Raw genomic sequence first — 22,333 nt, 5'->3', positions numbered from 1 at the left:
TGTCCCATAGATGGGAAGTAAAATGTACATATATTCAAATGATAATGATTTCAAAACAGCAAGAATGACAGTTTAATAACTATACATGAAATGCACTGTTTAAACTTATAAACAGGAAATGTTTTACATAAATACCAAACCACTTATGTACTTACAAATAAACACAATTGAAATTACATTAAAACATAATATCATATAACATGTACAAAGTAATTAGAATTTAGACACCCTTACCTTTACTGGGACTCAACAACAGGTTCTCAGATACTGTGGTTGACCTTTATTGGCAACAGTCATCTGACTGAGGAGTTCATTGATTCTTGCCAGGGTCTTAATTGTGTGTATCAAATATGCTCAGTGACACCCCACATCTTCCTCCAGGTGAGAGGATAATCTGCTGTGCTTCAACAGCCAATACATCGTGAGCCAGTCTTCGAGCATAACAAGTTGAACCTAAGTAATGCTCAAAATTAAGAGCAAAGAAGCTTAATTGACGTTTTGAAACAGCTTATTTTTCCATAGTTTTCAGTTGGCGAGCTTGAAGTCTAGTTGAACTTCACAACAACATGAACTATTATGTCCTTACTTCTGTTGAATACTGTCAATATAGTTTCTTTATTAAGCTTTCTTATACTATTTTTTTGCAATCACCTAACTTATTGAAGCTGATAAAAACGTTATTTGCTCTTTGGTTCTGAAACACTTTATTATTATTAACAAAGTAAAAACAGATGAACGAATTCAATAGTATCAGCATTAAAAGTGACCACCCAAAGTTGTTATGGGTTAAAAAGTGAAAAATATAAGCCTGAGCACTTGAAGGGAAGCCCATATGAAGAAAAGGTTCAAATATGCTAAAGTGGATGCCACTTCCATTAATTGTATTGATGTTATCTGTTTGAGGAACCTAAATAAATTCTGCATTTTATTTGTTCATGGGAAATGTGGCGTTTTCTTTACGAATGACCAGATTTCGAAAAAAACTTGTTAAAGTTGAGATACTGTGCATATTGGCCCGGTATGGCCAGGCGGTAAAGGCACTCGGCTCGTAATCCGAGGGTTGCGGTTTCGAATCCCCATCATGTTCGCCCTTTCAGCCATGGGAACGTTATAATTTGATGGTCAGTCCCACTATTCGTTGGTTGAAGAGTAGCCCTAGAATTGGTGACGGGTAGTGAGGATTAACTGCCTTCCCTCTAGTCTTACACTGCTAAATTAAGGATGGCTAGCGCAGTTAGCCCTCGTGTAGCGTTGTGCGAAGTTAAAAACAAATTGTGCGTCTAAAATCACTATTACAAGTAATATTACAAATGAATAACTGTTATTTACAATCAACCTAGCTTTTCGATCTTTGTAATCCCATATAAGGATTTCTTTAAAAATAAACATTCATTTAGTTTATAATGCTAAAAATATAATTTCGACAACGGCGTTGACAAAAGCAAGGTGTATAGCTTTGTGCTTAAAAACACAAACAAAACATTTTTACTGAAAATATGTTTATTGTAATGGAAATAAAAGTACATTTTATGTATATTTGTAATTATGGTTGAAAGAGAGCTGACTAATATTCACTATTTAATTTGCTTTTTTGTGCGTTGTACATTATTTTCATCACTTTTTAAATTAATATCTTAAGATATCACGAAGAAACTTAACCAGATGGATTTTGGTAGTATTAAAACAAGGAAAAATTTATATATTGTAACTTTCACTTTTATTTCGATATTATTGGTTGATTAATATGGTTTTCTTGAACTTTATCTGGAAGAAGCTCAGCCTCTACATAGGGCTAAGGTTTCAAAAATTGAAAAAGTGTTAACGCAGAATTAAAAGGGTGACTGTTGACGAAGGTGTAACCTGGTCAGCGTTTGTCATTAGTTGGTCTCTCTGATAAAATTAATCATTGAGTTCCAGCATCGCAATGGCACGTGGGTATCTCATTAATTTTTATATTTTGCTAATAAAAGTTACCTTTAAACTCGATAATGAATTATAACTGTTAACCCTAACGATGATGGCGCTAGGTTTTCGTCATTGTAAACTTATGTTATATTGTTACGTGTCAAATTAAATGGGTATATGTATTTGCGTCGGGATTCAGGGTGGGAGTGATTTTATGAAAAATATATAAAAGTTTTGATTATTATTTTTTTTATTTAATATATGGTAGTGATTGTAATTATACATTCTTATACTGTGTAGTGTGGTGTGATTTTCCACGTAGCATGTTGTTTGTGTGGTGTTGGAGGTGGTGAGCTAGTCATATCACATGCTTTTGTAATCAGAGGAAAAAGATGGGTTATGTAAATTAGTAAGATCTGTTAGGAGTTTGGGGGATGCATTTTTTAAAACTGTGTTTGGAATTTTGTTTTTTTTTTAAAGTGAGTTTTGATTTCAAATGTAATTATAGGAGTTGGCATGTCCTTCAGTGAACTGTGAGTTGGCACAGAAGTGTGATAACTGGAAATTAATAGAAAATAATTTAGTATTGTTATTAATAAAGGAATTTATTTTGTTTCAGTACTTGCTGTTTGATCTAGTGTCCCATGAGGTAATAAATGTATTATGCAAATAAGTCCGACTTTTGCTTGTCAGTAATGGGATTGGTGTTTTTGGAGAACCTTTTAAAACATGAAAAACTGACACAGATGGGTTGGGTTTAAGATTTTAAAGTTTACTATAGAATTTATTCCAGTTATAATTTTCTTTGGTCCTGAATAAACTTTGTTTCATTCTTGAATGAATTTATATGCATCTTTAGAAGTATTTAATAGAGCCATTTATAGTGGCTCCTGACAGTTGCTAATAAACAAAAACTTATTTTCTTGTAAAGTTCTAGTAGCTGAACATTTCAACTTTTCTGTAGAAGTGAACTGGTATATATGTATTATTTTAATAGAATTTGTTATACAATACAAAATGTATATATACTGAACCATAGGACCACTGTTTAGAAAACTTCTCATTTTCTTAAATATTAAACTTAATATAATAAAAAATTCTATAAAATTAGCTCAGAACTTCAGGTTTAGAGAATTCTCTTTACATGAAGTGCAGAAATGTGTGGCACAAGTAATATAATAATTATAATTTAAAAAATCAATGGAACCACATTTTGTTGGTGAAATTTCTAACATGGGAGCTTTTGCAACTCTCTCTCCGTTCTTTTGACTTAAACAAGAAATTCATGTTCAAAATAATGCATTTCAAAAGTATCGATTTAACTCAAAAACACCACTATTAGATCTATAGTTGACAAACATCACATTATATATTTTGAAATTATTGTTTTAAAATTAAATTTGACAGATGCTTGTTGCATTTGAAAACTTGTAAACCACAAAATGTATTTTGCAATGAATATACCTATGTCAGTGTTTTTCTCCAAAGGTTGTTTTAAGGTTATTAAACTGAATATGAGCACCAGTTGCAAAAGAACTGGTAATTCTACCAACATTGATAGCATTTAGTATTTGTTTTTTTTCTTACCTCTATTAATAAACTTTTTGCACAGAATTCAGTTTTTCATATTTCAGATGTTAACTACATTTCATTCTTTAACTGTTCTCTTTGGGCTGTTTGAGAGATTATTCAAACATTAATCATACAATTAGATCATAATTTACCAGTATATAATCTAACAGATCAGTTAAATTTACTGTTTGTAGCTTAAAATAATGGTAGAATAAACTCACTAATAAAGCTTTTTTTTTTTCTTTTCTTTGAATAGTGTTTACATTTTTAGATTTATGGTACTAAAATTAGTAATTATGTCCCTCTTGTAATATTGTATACAGTTTTTGTCATAACATGCAGACAACAAATAAATGTTTAGTCTCTTACACCCTTGGAAAAAATTAAAATTTAAACATTTTAAAGAAATTATCAATTGTCGTATTAAACTCTGTAAAGTGTTGGCTCCAGCTACTGCCAGTAGTAACTAATACCGTAAGTTTATCACCTTCTTAGAAAAAATAAAATTTTAATAACTCTGTCTCTGCTGCTTGATATAGTATGTAACTGCCTCAACATTTAAGTTTTTTAATTTCTTTGGTCTTACCCATCTAATTTTGGTGAACAGTTTCTTTTGTTTTTCTAACTTTCCTTGACATTTACCCAAACAATAGACATTACTGTTAATATATATTTCCTACATTGTGAGATGGTATTTGAAGGGTTTGGACAATAATACCATTCATATTGAACATTGATCAGTCAATCTATCACGACTCTAAGTGGTGGATCACTTGGGTCGTGGCTCAATGAAGAACGCAGCTAGTTGCAAGAATAAAAAAATTCATTCATAGTATTGTAGTTGAGATGTAAAAATATATGAATTATTAGCTGCTAAGATGCACCCATCAAACTCTACCTCGCTAGATTTTCACATTCCCCTGGTAATCCTTGATGAACTACCACCTGACTTCACCCATTGACAAATTTTCTCCTTTATCGACCATTACTAGCCTAATGTTTCAAGTGACCAGATGCAAACAAGGATGCTATGACGCGACAGAGTTTTTCTTCAGCTCTCCACCATGGACACTCCATTTTTCTATGTAAATTTTGGAATGCCAACATTAATGTATGGTGTTCTGCCACTAAAAGCCATTCCTTAAGAGACATTCACTTATCTATCTCCCAAATGAAGTTCAATACTAACTTGAAGTTGCCACCTCTTCAAGCTTGCATGCTGTTCACCGATTCTGCTCCCAAATCACTGGCCAACCTTTTCACTTCATAAAAGTGGTAACCTGTTGTAAACAAGTAGCCGAATATATCTTGATTCACAGTTATTTCCTATATGTCTTCCAATACAGAGCCGAATGTCCTCACCAAGGACCACCACCACAACAAGTGAACAAGTTCTACAAATATGTTTTCCCACATAATATTAACTCTACAGTCCCTTCACTGTCTATAACTTAACTACCAATAATGCCTGTAGATCTACCTCAAAGACAACTATCCAGACAGTCCAAGTCAACTCTGAAGAAATTCAACAAATTCAGCCAGACTCCAGCTGCCCCCAAGCTAACCACATGCACAAGCCAGACTCAAATAGCATGTGTCTCAACTATCAGCCTCAATGGACAACCTACTTGCAATTTGCCAGCAGGAGACACAAACTACAATTGTAAGGAAAGACAAGAAACTTCAGACCAATAATGACTTCTGTTTCTCTACTGGCTAATTCACCTATACCACATTTGTGTTCATTTTTACATCACTCACAATACTAGCCTTTTCTATATTATTATGTTTGTCAGTTTCAATTCCTGTGATGTTGTATTAGCCTAGCTTTCCTTTTCAGCCACTCTCAGGAATGGTCAGGGTAGTTCATTTAGCATTCTGCCCATGAAAGTGGGTTTTCTTAAGGTATTCCTATTTTCTCCCACAACCAAATTATTCTCCTTTGTCATTAGGTCCTGTGATCTCTGCTGTGAAAAAGTGCCTTCTCTTGTAATTGTCTAAAATTAAGTTTAAGTCATATGAAATATATACTGAAAGTGAAAAACTGCCATTCACAGTTAAGCTGGTAAATTACTGTTTAGCCATAACTTCTCTCTCCAGTAAGCCACTTATCATGTTCATTTTGTTAATCCAGGAACTCGTTGCTTCGTCACAGCTTTGGTCTCTTCTGCATCATATGGATTTACCAGCCGTCTTTCAAGCCCTGTCTAACCAGCAGCAGTCCCGCCAAGAACACACTACTTCCAGCCTCCTCCAGCTTGTTTCTCCCAATGCTAACAGCCTTCTCTCCAACTTCTACCTTAATTCTAATACATTTTTAAACCTGCCTAAAGGTCTAGTGAATTTACCATTCCCCCATGTATGCTCAGTATGCATCTACACTTTAAATCAAACCTTATTTCTTCACTCGGGCTGAAGAGAAACAAAAGTTTCTGAATGCTCCTGGTCATCTTGCAAGCCCCTTCAGGGCATGCGAGATTCAAAACCTAAATAACTGACAAGTAAGATTTGATTGGATAACATTCATCAGTCTTTGACATGTTACTCTATTTTCCACTCCTTCATTGACAAATTATTTCAGTTAGCTCTGTTTTCTGTTCTGTGAAAAAGAGATGATTTTGGATTCTGTCACATCATCTGAGTGTGATGTGTAACAGATTTACTGTTATACATTTATTTTAATATCTAAATTTGTTTCAGTTTAATGTATGTAACGTATATTGTTAAATTGGACATCAGATGTGTATTCCTGTGTGAAAAGTAAGCTTGTAAACCACATTACACCAAACAAGAACAGAGCTAGCTAGCATTCACATCAGGTAAAGTGTATCTGTGTATCAACATAAACCAGGACCATCTATAAAACATTAGTTCCAGATCAGATGTTAGACTGAATATTGTTTGTGAGTTTGTAAAGGTTTTGTATGGAAATAATTAATTATAATAACCATTGTTATAAATTGTGTTATTGTTTGTATATTAAAATATATTTATGCTAAGAAAGAAAATTGTGTCAATTATGTTGGTAGATGTCATAAATTTGATACAAGTTGACATTTAATTTCTAAATTCAAATTACAGTTTCTGTTTTTTCTTAAATCATGAAACATAAGTAACAGATGCTAAATCACACTTTGTTCTTTTATAGAATTCCCTGCAATTCATCCATTATAACTGACATTTCTGGCTAAGAGTCAGCCAGCACCCTGTGAAATTTTGTCATTTACTTTTTAACATTCACATTACACAGGGATTTGTCCAATTTTTTCTAACTGGCATCACCATGTTTTCATCAGTTCCAAGACATTCATTATTTAACATCAACTGGAGATCACTTGATGTCCTCAGAACTTTTGTCAGTTTCCAAACTTTTGTTTGGTAACTGGAGTTTGCAGGATTACATTGCAAACAAAAGGTTTTCCATGTTGTTTGCTTCTCTTTGATTTTTTTTGTTGAAATCTTGCAGTGACTTTATTGAATTCTGCTGTATTATATTGGTCTCATTTTTTTTCCTTTATTATGTCTTCTGACCTAAATTGTATGCTTTATGAGCCTCAGTCTGATCTTTCCAAATGTCCTCCATGTGTGTTCTCTTCTGGTTGTGTTTATTTTGATTATCATTCATAATTTTTTACTGACTCATGATGGCTCTAGATTCATTTAGTCTGAATAGGTTTTTGAGACCTCTTGTTTCTCGGCTGTTTTCATGAGTAAGGGCTTTTGGACACTGCCTAATAAAAGAAACAGCTTCCATTTCAAGAAATACACAGATGAAACATGGATGAGATCTAAGTCTAAGATGTTAAGCCACAGTCTTCCTGCTGTTTGGGTTTATTGACTGTAATAAAGTTGATGTTTGCAGTGACTTCAAAAGTCTGTCATTCCATTCCCATCAGTTTGTCTGCTTCTACTGCACTAGACTGTTAAATTGGGATTCTAACTGGGATTTTAACGTGCATAAACCAGATATACAGCTGATACCCTTGGGAGTTGTCCTATTACTCAACTCTCCTGGATGTATAACCTTCGTTGCTACAGTCAACAGCTGCTTTGTGTATTGTATAGTCATTTATTTACTTTATTAATAAATTATTACACTTTTTTCATTATTTCTTCCCCATTATCCTTTACATTGTATACTGGCTAGAATAAATAAGAAAGAGGAATGGTGGAGCCTGTAATATTATAAATAATTATAAAATAAACATGAGCCTGTTTCACTATTAATAATCTATACACTTGAACAAACTGAGTACATTGACCTAATACAATAAAATGTAACTAAGTAAAACTTTGTTTTTAACATTGAAGATAGTTATTTTCTTATATTTAATATAACATAATTTATATAATTAAATTTTTTAAATTAAAGTGCTGAAGTGAGGTAATATTCATTAGACAAAACTTGTAGTGTAGAATAATAATGACAGCATTGTTCCATTTGAAGTATTTTTACTTGTGCATTAGTATTTTAGCAATTAGGAATATGCTAACTGTTCATTTACTGTCTGAAATATCAGCTGTAGTAACAGCATAAGCAAATGTAAGTCTTGTTTAGTCTCAATACTTGTCTAATATAAAATTGCTCAATCTTAGCAAATTTATCCAAGTTAGTTGTTGTGTTCGTAAGATAAATTATAATACATAATACTGGTCGTCTCGGGTGAGTCTTTGATTTATTATGTAATATACATTACATCTTATAATTTCAAATAACTAGAAGATTTTAATTTAAAAGGTAATTAAATGTTCACATGTATTAAATTCATGATATTTGCTAACAAGATTGGGACACACAGTTTTCTTTCTTAACACTCCTCAGTATGGATTTCTGTTTGTGGTGAGGGGACCTCACAGGGAATGTTCTGTTCTGTTTCAGTTTATCTCTGCTGGGATCTAAATATCCACCCACGTGTTTGTGGCGACTCGACTCGTGAAGGGGAGGAGAGGGTCCTGGTGGTTGAGGGTTCCAACACAAACACACCACTTTTGCCTTGAATTCCTGTAGGGTGGCCCCCCTTGGGTCAATCGGCTGGTCCACTTGAGCTAGGGTCAATCAAGTACTAGTGTTGGATGTTCTCAATAGGTATTGTGGACATTGTATCTGATGCTGGTGTTTTGGTATAGTGCTCAAGAAACCCTGGCATTGCTGCAGTATCCTTGTTTGGCATTGTAGTGCATCCCTTCATAGGGCTTTATGGTGGGTGGGGTCATTGGGCACCAAAATATTCCTTTTTTTTTATTATGGATCCTCCAAATAAAAATTAAATAAAATAGTAAAAAAAAAAACAATCCATAGGTAAACAATCACATCTTGAAGATTCTGAGCAGCAATCTTCAACATCTGTAACACATTTTCTTATCCTACATTCTTTTTCAGACAAACCTTTAGGGCAAATGTCTCCCTTTTTCATTGAGAAGGGACTAGAGGGACTTGCTGGCCCTTCAAAGTCAGTAAAGGTGGCATATTGGTGGAAACATCCACATCTCACACTTGCAAATTCCTCTTGCATTCAGAGGCAATTGGGGATATACTTATTGAGGTTACATCCCATGCTACTTTGAATTCATCAGGAGGAGTTATTGTTGAGAGGGATTTGAAGAACATCCCCGAGTCAGAGATTCTCGCTGATTTCTCCACTCAAGGAGTTTCTGCAGTGAGGCGCATCTCCACTCGCAAAGAGGGAGTTATACTGCCGACAAATATCCTCGTTTTGACATTTACATCACCATGTGCACCTGCCACCATCAAAGCAGTTTATCTTAATTGCAGGGTATGGCCATACATTCCAAATCCTCTCCGATGTTTCTAGTGTCAGAGGTTAGGTCGCTCAAAGATGTCATGTCGTGGTTCCCTGACATGTACTCATTGTGGTGGCAAGGAACATGATACCTATGAGTGTGAGATGGACCCACATTGTGTCAATTGCAATGGCTCTCACCCATCATACTTTCATTCTTGCCATAAATGGTTGGAAGAAAAAGAGGTGCAGCATTTGAAAATGATTCAAAACATTACTTATCCTGAGGCTTGAAAGTTGCTGTTCACCACTTCATCTCAGATGTATGCTGCTGCACTTTATTCCACTACTACAGTGGAAGTGCAGATGGATCTTTCTGTGCCTACAAAAGAATCATTCTCAAAACAAATAAAAAGTCTTTTGACCTCTGTAGCTAAAAATGTTGATGAAGCAACTCTAATACCCATCTTTGTCCCTTACATACATTCCAACAAACTCCAAGATCCTCTTCCTTTGGTTTTGGGTACAGACATTTCCTCGGGTACATCTTCTTCTCCCACCCCAAGATGCAAAATGATCATTCGTTCATGTCCTCATTTACTGGAATCCTTTTCCAAGACCAAAAACGTGCCCAATCGGCTCAGGGCAAGCTCCATGGAGGTCTATAGACCTCCCTCCACTAAAGTCAGTAAAGAAAAAAGGCATGGTTGTAAATAGAAGGGTTCTTCACTCAGTTCACCTACACATAAATAAAAATAGCCACTTTAATACAATGGAACTGTTGAGGTTTACATTTTAATCTGGATGACATCAAAACATTGATTGCTTCTTACTATTCTGTATGTCTTTCCTTACAGAAAACATTTCTGAAACCTGCCAATACAGTCACTATTCAGCAGTTTTTTTTTGTAGAGAAATGACAGGCTGTGTGATGGATGAGTGCATGAAGGGGATGGCACTGTTGGTTGATCAGCATGTGCCCACCCTGTCTTTGCCACTCGACACACCCTTGGAGGCCGTAGCCATCTGTGTTTCCTTGGGTCATATTATCACTGTTTGTTCTCTCTACCTGTTGCCTGGAAAGACCTTGATGCTCTCATTGAACAGTTGTCATCTCCATTTGTAATCCTAAGAAACTTTATTGGACATCATCCCCTCTGGGAAAGTGCTAACATTGATGGGAGGGGTCGCTCTGTAGAGGATATGCTCTCTGATCACGACCTTTCTTTTTCACTACTAATTTTTCTACGTATTTTCATGCACCTGGTCAGTCCTTTACTGCTATTGATCTCTTAGTTTGCTGTCCTTCACTATTCTCCCATTTTTCATGGAGGGTTAACAATAATCCACGAGGCAGTGATAATTTTCCTATAATTTTGAGAGAGACTGGCTGTGGTCGATGCCACCTGACCCACATGCCCTGATTGAAGCTAGATCATGCAAACTGGCCCTCTTTCAATGCTCTCGCAGAACTTGATCCTGCCATCAATCGATGACTGTGTGGCAGCAGTACTGACTGTATTATACAAGCAGCTCCTCAATTTATTCCTAAAACCTCAACATGTTTTCCATGATATCCTTGTCCATGGTGGAATCCTGACTGCCACATGGCATGGAAGGCTCAAAAACAGGTTTGGGATACTTTCTGTAGATATTCCACACTTGAACTGCATCACTTTCCAGCAGGCCCATGCACGTGCTTGGTGGGTAAGACATCAAAGCCAGAAAGAATCTTGGATTAAGCTCACAACCAGTTCCAAAGTCATATGGGACAAGTTTCAAAAGGTCAGTGGGCAACATAATTCAGTCCCACTTTCAATCTTGCTCTGTGTTGGCCAAGAAGTAGCAGATACCCAAAGCATCGCCGATACTCTAGGTGAAAGCTTTTGCCAGGTGTTTAGTACTTCTGCTTCTTCCTCCACCTTCTTAGCCATCAAGACTTGAGCAGAGCAATCACCTCTTTTCTTTCAAACTCATTGTCTCTACGACTATAATTGTCCCTTTACACTGATGAAACTCAAACTGGCCCTACCTCGGTTCGACCTGATGATGTACACTATGAAATGCTGCACCATCTATCTCATGCTTTTCTTGCTATTCTTCTGATTGTTTTTAACTGGATCTGGCAGGAGAATGTTTTTCCTGATGCCTGGCACCATGCTGTTGTCCTGCCTTTCTCTAAGCTTGGGAAGGATCCTAAGATTCCTTCTAACTATTGACCAGTTGTTTTCATGAGCTGTCTCTGTAAGACCTTGGAGAGGATGGTTAATGCTCATCTTGTGTGGTTCCTCAAATCAAACAACCTCCTCTCCTCCACCCAGTGTGGTTTCCGACAACAGCACTCCACTGTGAACCATCTGATTTGACTTGAAATGTCAATCAAAGAAGCCTTTCTCAAATGATAACATCTTGTATCAATATTCTTTGACGTTTGAGAAGGTTTATGATACAACTTGGAGGTATGGTATTTTGAAAGACCTCCATATATATATATGGGTTACATGGCCATTTGTCGGGTGATTCCAAATTCAAGCAAGTTCGACACTTATCTGTTCTTTTCTACAGGAACTTGGAGTCCCTCAGAGCTGTGTTTTGAGTTTTGTACTTTTCAGTATAAATATTAATGCCATCACTGAACAACTCCCTTTCAATGTTGCAAACAGGCTGTATGTTGATGACTTTCATATTTCATGTCAGTTGTCGAACATGATGTATATTCAGCAGCAGCTACAGATTGCCCTCAAATGTCTACTGAAGTGGATCACAGCAAATGGCTTTAGCTTCTCTAAAACCATTTGCATGCAGTTTTACTGCCAACGGGTTATTCACCCTGATCTTGAAATCCCTATCAGTGAAGTTGTGCTGCCTGTGGTCCCCGAGACAAAGTTCTTGGGGCTTAGCTTTGACCATAAGCTGACCTTTATACCACACATCAAGCAGTGATGGGTCAAATGTACAAGAGCACTGAACATCCTCCGTGTCCTCTCTCCCACCACTTGGGGAGCAGATTGGTGTTCTATGCTAAAGATATATCATGCTCTTATTCAATCGAAACTCAACTATGGGTCACTGGTCTATGGCTCTGCTAGGACCTCTGCTGGACCCAATTCATCATTTAGGATTTTGGCTCTGCACTGAGTCTTTCTGCACTTCTCCAGTTCAGAGCTTATACATAGAGGCTCACAAACCTTCTTTGCACCTCTGCCATATGTAACTGTCTTTACTATATACTTTAAAAGTTCGTTCCTTACCAAAGCATCCCACATGGGGATGTGTTTTCTTTCCTTGCTGGGCCATAATTTTCCAGAACAGACAATCTGCTATTACTCCTTTTGTTCTTCATATCCAAGCACAGTTTGATGAATTGTGTCTGTCCTTGGATAACATTGCTGTATCCACTGGTCAGCCCATCCCACCATGGCTTCGTACAATCCCCAAATGTGACCTATCTTTAAGTCATCTGAGAAAAGCAGACACTCCCAATTGAAAATACTGTCTGTTATTTGCTGAACATCTTTCAAACCATCCTTTCATTCCTATTTATACAGATGGTTCAAAATCAGGTGACTATGTGGGCTCTGCCATTGTTTGTTTTGGTTCAGTGGTTGTGAGCAAAATCCCTTCTACAGCTTCTGTGTTCACTGCTGAAATTTATGCCATTTCTCTTGCCCTTGATCACATAGAAGCTAAGCAGTACTCAAACTGCACTATTTATACTGACTCGCTTAGTTATCTACTGGCCCTATAAATCCCTTCACATTAGTTCACACCCTGTTCTTTCCAATATTCAAAATCGACTTGCCTATTTCTCTTTAATATCTACTTCTATCCAGTTTTTCTGGATACAGGGCCATGTTGGTATTCATGGAAACGAGCTTGCCGACACCGCAGATAAATCTATCTGCTCTGGCACTGTCACTGTTGTGCCTTTTCCATTCATGAACTATGGTCCTGTATTCAAGGCTCAGCTCTGTGCCTGCTGGCAGTCGACTTGGAGTGAGCAACGTGAAAACAAGCTTTTTCAAATAAAACCCTATATTGAACTTTGGCCATCTTGCTTCCGTAAGGTTCAGAAGGAAGAAGTTGTTCTAACTGGACTACGCATTGGTCATAGTTTTTAAACTCATTGTTTTCTATTATATAGGACTGATGCACCAGTGTGTAGTCTGTGTAACACTCAGGTAACAATAAGCCACATTTTACTTTCTCGCCATCGTTATGACTCAACAGCGGCACCATTTTAAACATGTTCTGTCCTAAGGTTTATCTATAATGTTAGACAGTGTTATTGGTGATGGTAACACTACCTTGGAAATGTTTTTTTGTTTTTCAAAGGCCGTTAATCTTTCTAATGCCATTTAAGTTTTTTAATTTATACATTAAACCTTTAATGTGATTCCCTTTTAAGAATCATAGTGCATCTAGTTCGATTTGAAATTGGAAAATGGCCGTAACATCAAATAACTCAAAACCAGGACTGGAAAGGCCAATGTCAGGTGAATAACGCTGCCTTTGAATTTTCCGTTAATCATCCTGGCAAGTTATCATTAAAATTTTGTGACAAGTCTTTTGAAACTTTTATTACTTTGCTTTTTGAAAATGGCCATAACATCAAATAACTCTGAACCAGGACTGGAAAGGCCAACTTCAGGTGACTGATGGTGGTTTTTGTACTTACCTGTCAGTCTTCTTGGCAAATTATGATAATTACAATTATGCTACAGAAAGTCCTTTACAACTTGTATTACTATAGTTTTTCTCTTAACATTGTAGACTAGATATAAACATTGGTTTTATGTTATTTATGGTTTTTTTTTATTTGTTTTGTTGTACCTTAATTTCCTTATGAATTTTACTAAATTTACTTTAACTTTTAACCGGATGTTTGACACAGATAGTCTAGCTGCTTTGTGCCATAAAACACCAAACCAATCAATGAATCCTTCACAGCTGTACAGTTAAAACATGTAACAAGTATGCTTACAGCTTCCTTCAACATTCTACTATCTAATCTGCATTAAGTATAGCCCAGTTTTAGTGCATAATTCACCCTTTGTAGTTCCAACCAGTCCATCCACCTGTTGCTTCAAATTGTTAACATTTATTTATTTGTACTGTACACATCATGGTTTGAGGAACCATGTACTAATCAGTTGATGGGGCTGTCAGTTAATCAGTTAAATACCATTAATCAATCAGTTTTTACTACATTTTAGAATCTAACAACTTGCTTACATCTGGTCAAGTTAATAAAATTGTACAGAACAAGAAACTTTTATTTTGTCAAAATTGGCTGTGAAACACTCTTAACAAAATTAACAACTGGAATATATAATCTTCATTCCTTATTTATAATGCAAAATATTTTTGAACATATTAGTAAAAACCAGCATTTCAAATGTACCTTATTAAAGAATATAACATCCAATGTTGTCATTGAATACAGAACTTTTTAATCTGTTTTGTTTAAAACAAATGCTTGCCACATACAACAAACTCAACATCATTTAGTACATATAAAGAAAGAAATTTTGCACATGCTTTTTGAAGGGTAAAAAGTTAGTAAGTTACATTAAGTGTTTCTTCTGTAATTGTATTATCACTGTTGAATATGCCATATAGGAAAAACAAACAAAAGACATTTTATTAACTTGGAAATTTAAATAGATCCATGTAGACCCAGAATGTTTCATTCTGTTTCATGAGCTCTAGAAATGGTGATGCTTGTTAAACTTTAATTCATGGATAAATAAAATAATCCAAAATATAATTTGACAAACATTTCTCAGTTTCTGTAAATGTTTAGGTGGGAACCAGCGTGAATTGGCTCGACAGAAGGCCATGAAGAAACAACAGGAGCTGTCCAAGAAGAAAGGTTCTGATAAGAAAGATGGAAATAAAGGACTTACGCTTGAAGAACGTAAACACAGGTAATTATAACACTTTAACTACCTTATCTGATTGTTTCTTTATACTAACTGGTAGGAGTGTGTTTTCTGCTATTTGGAAAGCCTTTTGGATCACAAAAGTTGTTAAAACACAAAGAAACCTATGACCTTGGCACTTCTGAAAGGAAGACGTTTCTTTATTGTTAATTAAATTGGCATAATTTCCAAATACACTAAACTACATAAAACATAGATGGTAAATTGCATTCCATAACAAAAATTTACATATGCTAATTTATTAAAGTATTGCCACTTCAATATCATGATTGACATGTTTAACAACTGATGAAATGGTGACTTATTTAGATGTATGGCTAGAGGATATACATCACATGCATCTATAGAGTGAGGCTGTTAGGTGATAAAGAGTGAAAGGACCCAACATTTTAAATAAAGGAGTTCTCAATGTTCTCCAGGGAAGTGGGAAAACATGCAAAGAGGAAAATTTAGGATAGCATTAGCCTTAAAAACTAATACCACCCTACTGTGGAGCAACAACTCATTTATAGAGTACTGTCTGTGGTATTAAAAGAGAATATTTGATATAAAAAGTCATTACAATAAAGCTGGGCAGACTTACAGTTTAACCTGTAAAACCTATATGGTGAAGGTGTTCTTATTTGTGTATGAAAATGTCCTGTAAAATCTGATCTGAACACACATGTAATTTTATATTTGACAAAAGTATTTTTCAAAAACAGAACTAGAAAAAAAGGATAGTTCTTCACTATAACAGTAAACAAAACCTATAATAAAAATTTTAAGGAACTGATAATAATTCTTTAGAAAAGTGTAAAAAATTTATTTTGGTACATGTAATAGTAATATTATGTCTGGTTCAAGTTAGTAAATTGGATGTTTGCTAAAGAAATTTGGTAGAAGGGCCTATAAAACCTTCTATTCTTTTGATTATTGAGTTAATGAAAGCTGTATCTTTATGTTACAGCATTTATTTTTGTATAAATTAACTTGGTGGCTTAAGATTTTAAGTTGATAAAGACTTGCAAGCTTCCACCTACACCTCTAACTCAGTGGATGTTTTGATGAGAGGAATGGTTTAAAAAAAAAAAAACTGGTATCACAGCAACCTCATTCAACCCTATGCCTGGAAGATACACCAATCTGCTTAGGTCTAAAGATGTGATGGTCAGATTGGTTTCTACAGGACACTGAGTGTTCCCATAAAAGTATGTAAACATAAGGTTGAATGTTTTTGTAGTTAAAACAGCTGCCAGAATTCTTAACCAACCCCACAAAATATCAGGTAAAGCCATCACTCTGGCTGTCTGGTGTTAACTTGGTTCTTTCTAATAGAAATTAGTTCAAGATATGTAAGGATACATAAGTTTATCAGTGATGCTGTTTTTCCCAGATGAAGGTTTTGTGTCTACTCTTGTTTCAACTGTTGGTATCTTTGAGGATAAACATATTGTGGAAGATATCCATCAGTGTGGCTTTAGTAGCAGGTGAACTGTGGTTCTACTAAAACAAAACATCCAATGCCAGCAAAACAGAACCCAGAATACATGTAGAGAAGTCACGACTCCTTGTAATACACAAGTGTCATTTCATAGATCTCTATGAACACACACCTTTGCATTGTTACAAGCTACCATGCATAAAACATGGTGATGTCATTCAGTTTTCATCTTTCATCAAGTTAAATTAAGCTTCTTACAGAGGCAGGGACAGTATCCAGTATCTGTAAAGCCATTGACTAAATTTCGTTACCAACAGTTACTAGCAATTACAACTATTCCCCTTTTGGAAATGACTCTGCTGGAGTAATGAGACAGTGATGGGAGATTCTTACATGTGTGAAAAGGTAACCATGATAGCTAGGCATTGGTCCAGAAGGGAACCTTGCAACAGAGTTAATGTTTTCTTTCCATAAGAACTTGGCTTGAACCAGGAATTCATAAGTGCTAGAGAGACTTATTTTGGAAAAGGATAGTTGTATATATTACTGTGAAAAAAATTATGTATACTCTGTTTGATTTCCTTAGATTATATGTGACCATTGAAGCTGTAACATTTAATATGCAGCTGATTTATCTGGTGATCAAAACTTATCAATCATTTTCAATCCTTATATGGGACCAAGTTTTTTAACATACTTACCACCTCCTTAAAATATCTTGCTTGATTCAGCAATAATGTGCAACAGTACAGAACACCTTCAATCTATCTGAGAAGTATAACATTCAGTAAAGAACTACCAATCATGCCACCATATAATTATACCCAGTAGTCCTAGTGACAGGAGGACAATCTCTTGTAAGATTATTGCCATTAAACTACTTCCACTAATATTACCTAGCACATCTGCTCTTCCATCACCTTGGATAGGTATACCCTGCTACAACCACCAGAGTCAGACCCAAGTTTTCCCACTGTTCAACTGTCACTGGCTCTCCATCAAAATGTGGCAAAGTCATCCTGTCAAAGGGTACAACAAACAGCTGCCACGTAAAAATCAAGTGTATGTGTGTGTGTTATATATATATATATATATATATATACACACCTTCCATGAATTGAATAATTGCCAAAGAAATCCTGGGATAAAGACAAAGTTTCATTGTAGAAAGTTTTCAATGTCATTTATCCTTAGAAATTTAATAAATTTAAGTTTACCGAGATATGTTTTTTACTTAGTACAACTCAGTGTTGTTAGTGTAATACTGATTGATTTTATTGTTACTGGTTTACATTAATGTATTCTATAACAAATACTTTAACTTCCAAATTTTCAAAATTTCTGTAATTCTCTGAAAATCAACTGTTCTGCTTATGGTGATTATCATATCTTGTATTGATTTTTATGTTCTTCAGTGTATGTAGAAATTTTCAACAAACATCATTGCATTAGATTAAAAAATAAAAAAAGGAAACCTTCAATCTTTACATTTAGAGGTGTTACATTTAATAATTTGTAAAATTTAGTATTTCAGTAGAACCTGGTTATATAGTTCTAAACATTTCTGTAAGGTTGTGAAATCCAAACAATGATTACTCTCTCTTTACATCTTAACACATGAATATTCAGAATTATGTTAATGTTTTTTATAATACAATAAAATCCCTTACAATTATAAGTTAAAATTTTGCTTTCTCAAAAGTTCTCCATATAACAAACATCATTCTTCTGAAAATAATTGTTAAATTTGAGGTTGTTATTCACTGGTCCATACACTTAAACTGGAACACTTAAAAAAATTTACTTCATTAATTAAATAGTATGATTAAATTGTATTTGAAGTTAAATAAAATTATTGATATATAAGCAAAGGACATAAAAATTATATAAAAATTAAGTAAGCATAGGGAAAGAGAAAAAAATGATCAATCTATTTTATATTTTCATTGTTATCTATTTTGTAATAGGTTTAGCTGGTCATTGTTGTTTCATTCCAGAATGAAAAATGTATTTTCAAACCCTAAATCTGTAACTTAACAAGACTCATTATGATGACTGATCTTGTTAATAGGCAGTTAGTTTTCCATGCTATCTCCTGTTAAAGAAAAGAAACAAAGCAAACACTTGTCTCCAATTACTGCTAAGTGAAAACAAAAAGTTAAAAGTAGAATTGACCATAATGTACCTGTGGTTATTGTTTGTGTTGTAATAGTAGTGATCAAGTTTACAGAAAACTTGCAATTGACTTTTGTCATATGTCACCTTTGACAATCAGTTTGGAAGTTGTACCAAAATGTTTGAGTTTTTGTACTGGTTCTGGATTCCTTAGACCTAAATCTAAATGATGTAACAACCAAAAGTGAAAATTTAGTCCTTTGGATTTAATTTATTTACAATTAATACCACATGTTAGGGATTTTGGCTTTGTTAAATCACAGAGTTAGAGTAAGTTAATTTGATCAAAATACAGAACTATTTATTCTAATCGGCCATACTTACCTTGTGTGTGTGTGTGTGTATATATATATAGATGTTTGTATATAATAGGGATGCAGAAGTGATGCGTTTAAAACAGAAGAAAGCTCTAGAAAAGAAGGAATCCAGTGGAGAAAATAGTGGACAACAGTAAAAGCCAGTGAAACTGATATACTGACATTACTTTCTATTCTTCCAATCATGTATTTAGTAAAATACCGTTTCTGAGAATAACATAAAATTGCATATATTTTTATCTTTTGTAACAGGTTCTTAATAATCCTGTGCATACAAGTTATAAATTAAATGAAAATCAGTACACTTAATTTAATGCTGTGTAAAATTATGTATATTATTTTTGCAATACGGTTTGATACTTTGATATGCAATATTTATGCTAACTCTTTCAGTTCTTGATACAAAATCATAACTGCTTACTGCTAAAATTTTTCTTTACAAAATAATTGTGACTATATAATAAATATAGATTGAAGCTTCTTGCATTGGTACTCTCTTTTCCTCTGAAATTATAAATAAATGCTGCTATTTCTGTAATATTAACATTTTGGTGTTTTGATCAAGATATTTGAAAACACCAGTAGTCCTCTTTCCATCACATGTAATCATTATGCTGATTTCCTTTTGTGTTAAATAATGTATATATAGTTTGATAAAGTGGTCATTCTTGTGCAAATGAAAGTATTTCAATCATATCCCAATTCTTGCATTTTTTTTAAATTTTGTAAAAAGAAAATCATAAAAGTTTCATAAAATGTGTATTTGCTAATTTTTATTATTATAGTGAGTCGTACATTTTTCAACTTGCATGGCAGCAACGGTACATTATACCCAGTTATGTAATACAATCTCTAAGTTAAAAGTTCTAAATTACTCGTAACTGCTATTAACGTTTTCTTATTTAAAAAAAAATTGATTTGATCTTAATTCTCACATACCTAATTCAAAATTGATACAATACTTCCTCATCCTCACTGTATGAAATCCATTGAGATATTTAAGCTATATACCAACCACTATTTGAACACACACTGTGTGTCTATCTAATTACACGTGTCATACATGCTGTCGGATTACTTCTTTTTATGGTTTATGTGACTAAACTAAGCATTCTTTTCAAACACAGTTTTTGGGCTTTGGATTCAAGATTTGTGCCCTGTTATTATAAAAATATTTGTCAGTTATACACTTTGGGGCCCATGGGTACACTATAACAGAGACAACCAAATCCCACTATGCAGTCAGTGGCCTTGAAGTGATTTTGCATGAAATAATAATTCATTTTTATTAACTGCATTTTCCAGACAATGTGTTTACACACAATATTAATATCATTAATTTGAATCTAGACTTTTTTCATTGTATTACGATTCAAACTTTTACTCATGTTGTCAGTTTATAAAATTTGCATATCTTCAGCTTCATTGTGAATTAGAAGAACTACCACAGAATGGGTTCTTTGTTCAAATATAGACAATAAAAACTTCTAAGATTAAGCCAATCCAACTAAACATGGTAATACTTAGCCCCTGGCTACTATGATGTAAATTGGACTTAATTTTCGATTTTTTCTTATTCTGCTCTAGTAAGATTCTAAATAAACTTTTTAATGTCATGACATTACTAAATGCTGTTTTTTTAATTCAGACTTGGATTAGAAATCAAAAGTAAACAGATGACACATTTTAGCTTTTTCTATATTTGTAGGATGATTTTTTCTGATATAGCTAAGTTACAAAGATATATGTTCATTTTCAAATGGTATCTTCTGTGCAATCCCAATTGTTTGTAATTTTTTTTAAATTGCACCAATTTCTCATAATTAGCCATCAAATCCAAAGAGTTGCATTCCATATAAGATAAAACTTTGAAGTATTTCGGTTGTAATATTCTCCTCTGTTTAGGTTCCGGATTTTTTCATTGTGCTGCTAAATAGTGGTCTATTTTGACAGTCATGCATATTTATTCAGTTAGTATAACTGGAGAGGAACCACTGTTAGTGAAACAAATTTCTTATGAAATGTTAGGTCTATCACAGACTTAAGTATGGTAGGGGTGTATATATTCCATCCACTTTTTCAGTTTTCTTGGATGCAACTAGTTCTGCAGCAAATATATTAAATCTACCTTTCTGCACTTAATTTGTCCTCCCTTCATATATAAATTGTCATGCCTACTTGCCTCATAGGCTGTGGCCTTGCAGTTATGTCCTATCTGTGAACATAAAGGTTTCGTCTTGTTGCTATAAAAAAAAAAAAAAAATCACTTTAGGGTTGAAAGTGCACTACAAGAGTGATGTTTATTCAGTTAGACAGAGTTACCAATGAATGCTGTTGACTGATCAGCAAGTTAAAAATTTTTATGGCTATGTACAACTGATGATTGTTAGACTTAAAAAAAACTATCTTAACAAATACAAATTTTTCAAGACTGGGGTGGGGGATTCCTTCGAAGGTCTAACCAAGTGCTTGAAAACTATTATCTAATTATTCATTTAGTAGGCTTGGATAACACTGATCAATCAGTTGGAAGAGGTCATTTAAAAACAGTAGAATATTAAATTTTTTTGTTGGTGAAACTGTGTACACAACAAATATGTACAAAAGAAATTTTAACCTTACTTGAATATCACTAATCTTGATTTTGTGAAATAAGTGTTTTAAAATATTTGAAATTTATCATAGATGTGTTTCACTAAAACTATTCACAACATTTTAGGCAAGGGCCCCTTCATGAGGCAGTTTAAACCCTGTTATATAGAGAGGAAAAAACAGACTTAGATCCATTTGAAGGATTAGAACACAGATTCTGAATTACATATTGTGTGCAGAAGGCTTAACAAGAAATGTTATAAGAAAATTAAAAATGATACAAATTATATTTTAAAAATTAAAAGGACACAGTAAAGTAATAAATGTAAGTATGAAGAATTACAAAATAGCAGTTTAATACAGAAAGTGAGTGGGTAAGGGCCAGTCCTGATTTGCTCCTATTACATGAATAATTTCCTTAATTTTTGTGACCTTGCTTGAGTATCACTGATCGTAAGATGTAGTTAATAGTCCGTCGTGACATACTCCTGTCAGTTACATGTTTTTATAGTTTGAAGTGCAATTTATACAAGGCATGGTATTTATTCATCAGATGGTGATATTGGTACAACCTTAATTAAATAAAACAATGTCAATTGTTCTTTAATGACTGTTTGCTTGACAGGGATAGTAGAAATAAGCCCAGGACAATCTGCATAAAAA

At 34.2% G+C, this 22,333-nt stretch overlaps 2 protein-coding genes across 5 annotated transcripts in view; one reads left to right on the top strand and one right to left on the bottom strand.

The window, feature by feature from the left end:
• The first annotated feature begins 1,573 nt into the window (after positions 1–1,573).
• Positions 1,574–19,838, top strand: LOC143239353 (small EDRK-rich factor 2-like). Of its 4 annotated transcripts, XM_076480354.1 has the most exons (4): positions 1,784–1,931; positions 5,612–6,380; positions 15,025–15,148; positions 19,134–19,838. In XM_076480354.1, exons 3-4 carry the CDS (start codon positions 15,060–15,062, stop codon positions 19,213–19,215), a joined length of 171 nt encoding a protein of 56 aa, XP_076336469.1. In that variant the 5' UTR covers positions 1,784–1,931; positions 5,612–6,380; positions 15,025–15,059; the 3' UTR covers positions 19,216–19,838. The 4 variants fall into 4 exon arrangements, with proteins under 4 accessions (XP_076336458.1, XP_076336477.1, XP_076336469.1 ...); XM_076480343.1 differs by lacking the exon at positions 5,612–6,380 and having other exon boundaries at positions 1,574–1,931; XM_076480362.1 differs by lacking the exon at positions 5,612–6,380 and having other exon boundaries at positions 1,770–1,931; positions 15,008–15,148.
• Positions 19,833–22,333, bottom strand: part of LOC143239342 (PCNA-associated factor-like) — a 20,395-nt gene continuing 17,894 nt past the window's right edge. The window contains exon 6 of the mRNA XM_076480339.1: positions 19,833–21,321. The gene's annotated coding sequence lies outside the window, so the exon portion shown is untranslated. The remainder of the gene's footprint in view (positions 21,322–22,333) is intronic.

Source organism: Tachypleus tridentatus, chromosome 2 (genome assembly GCF_004210375.1).
Source record: "Tachypleus tridentatus isolate NWPU-2018 chromosome 2, ASM421037v1, whole genome shotgun sequence".
Classification (NCBI taxonomy): domain Eukaryota; kingdom Metazoa; phylum Arthropoda; class Merostomata; order Xiphosura; family Limulidae; genus Tachypleus; species Tachypleus tridentatus.
This window is presented reverse-complemented; position numbering and strand designations above follow the sequence as displayed.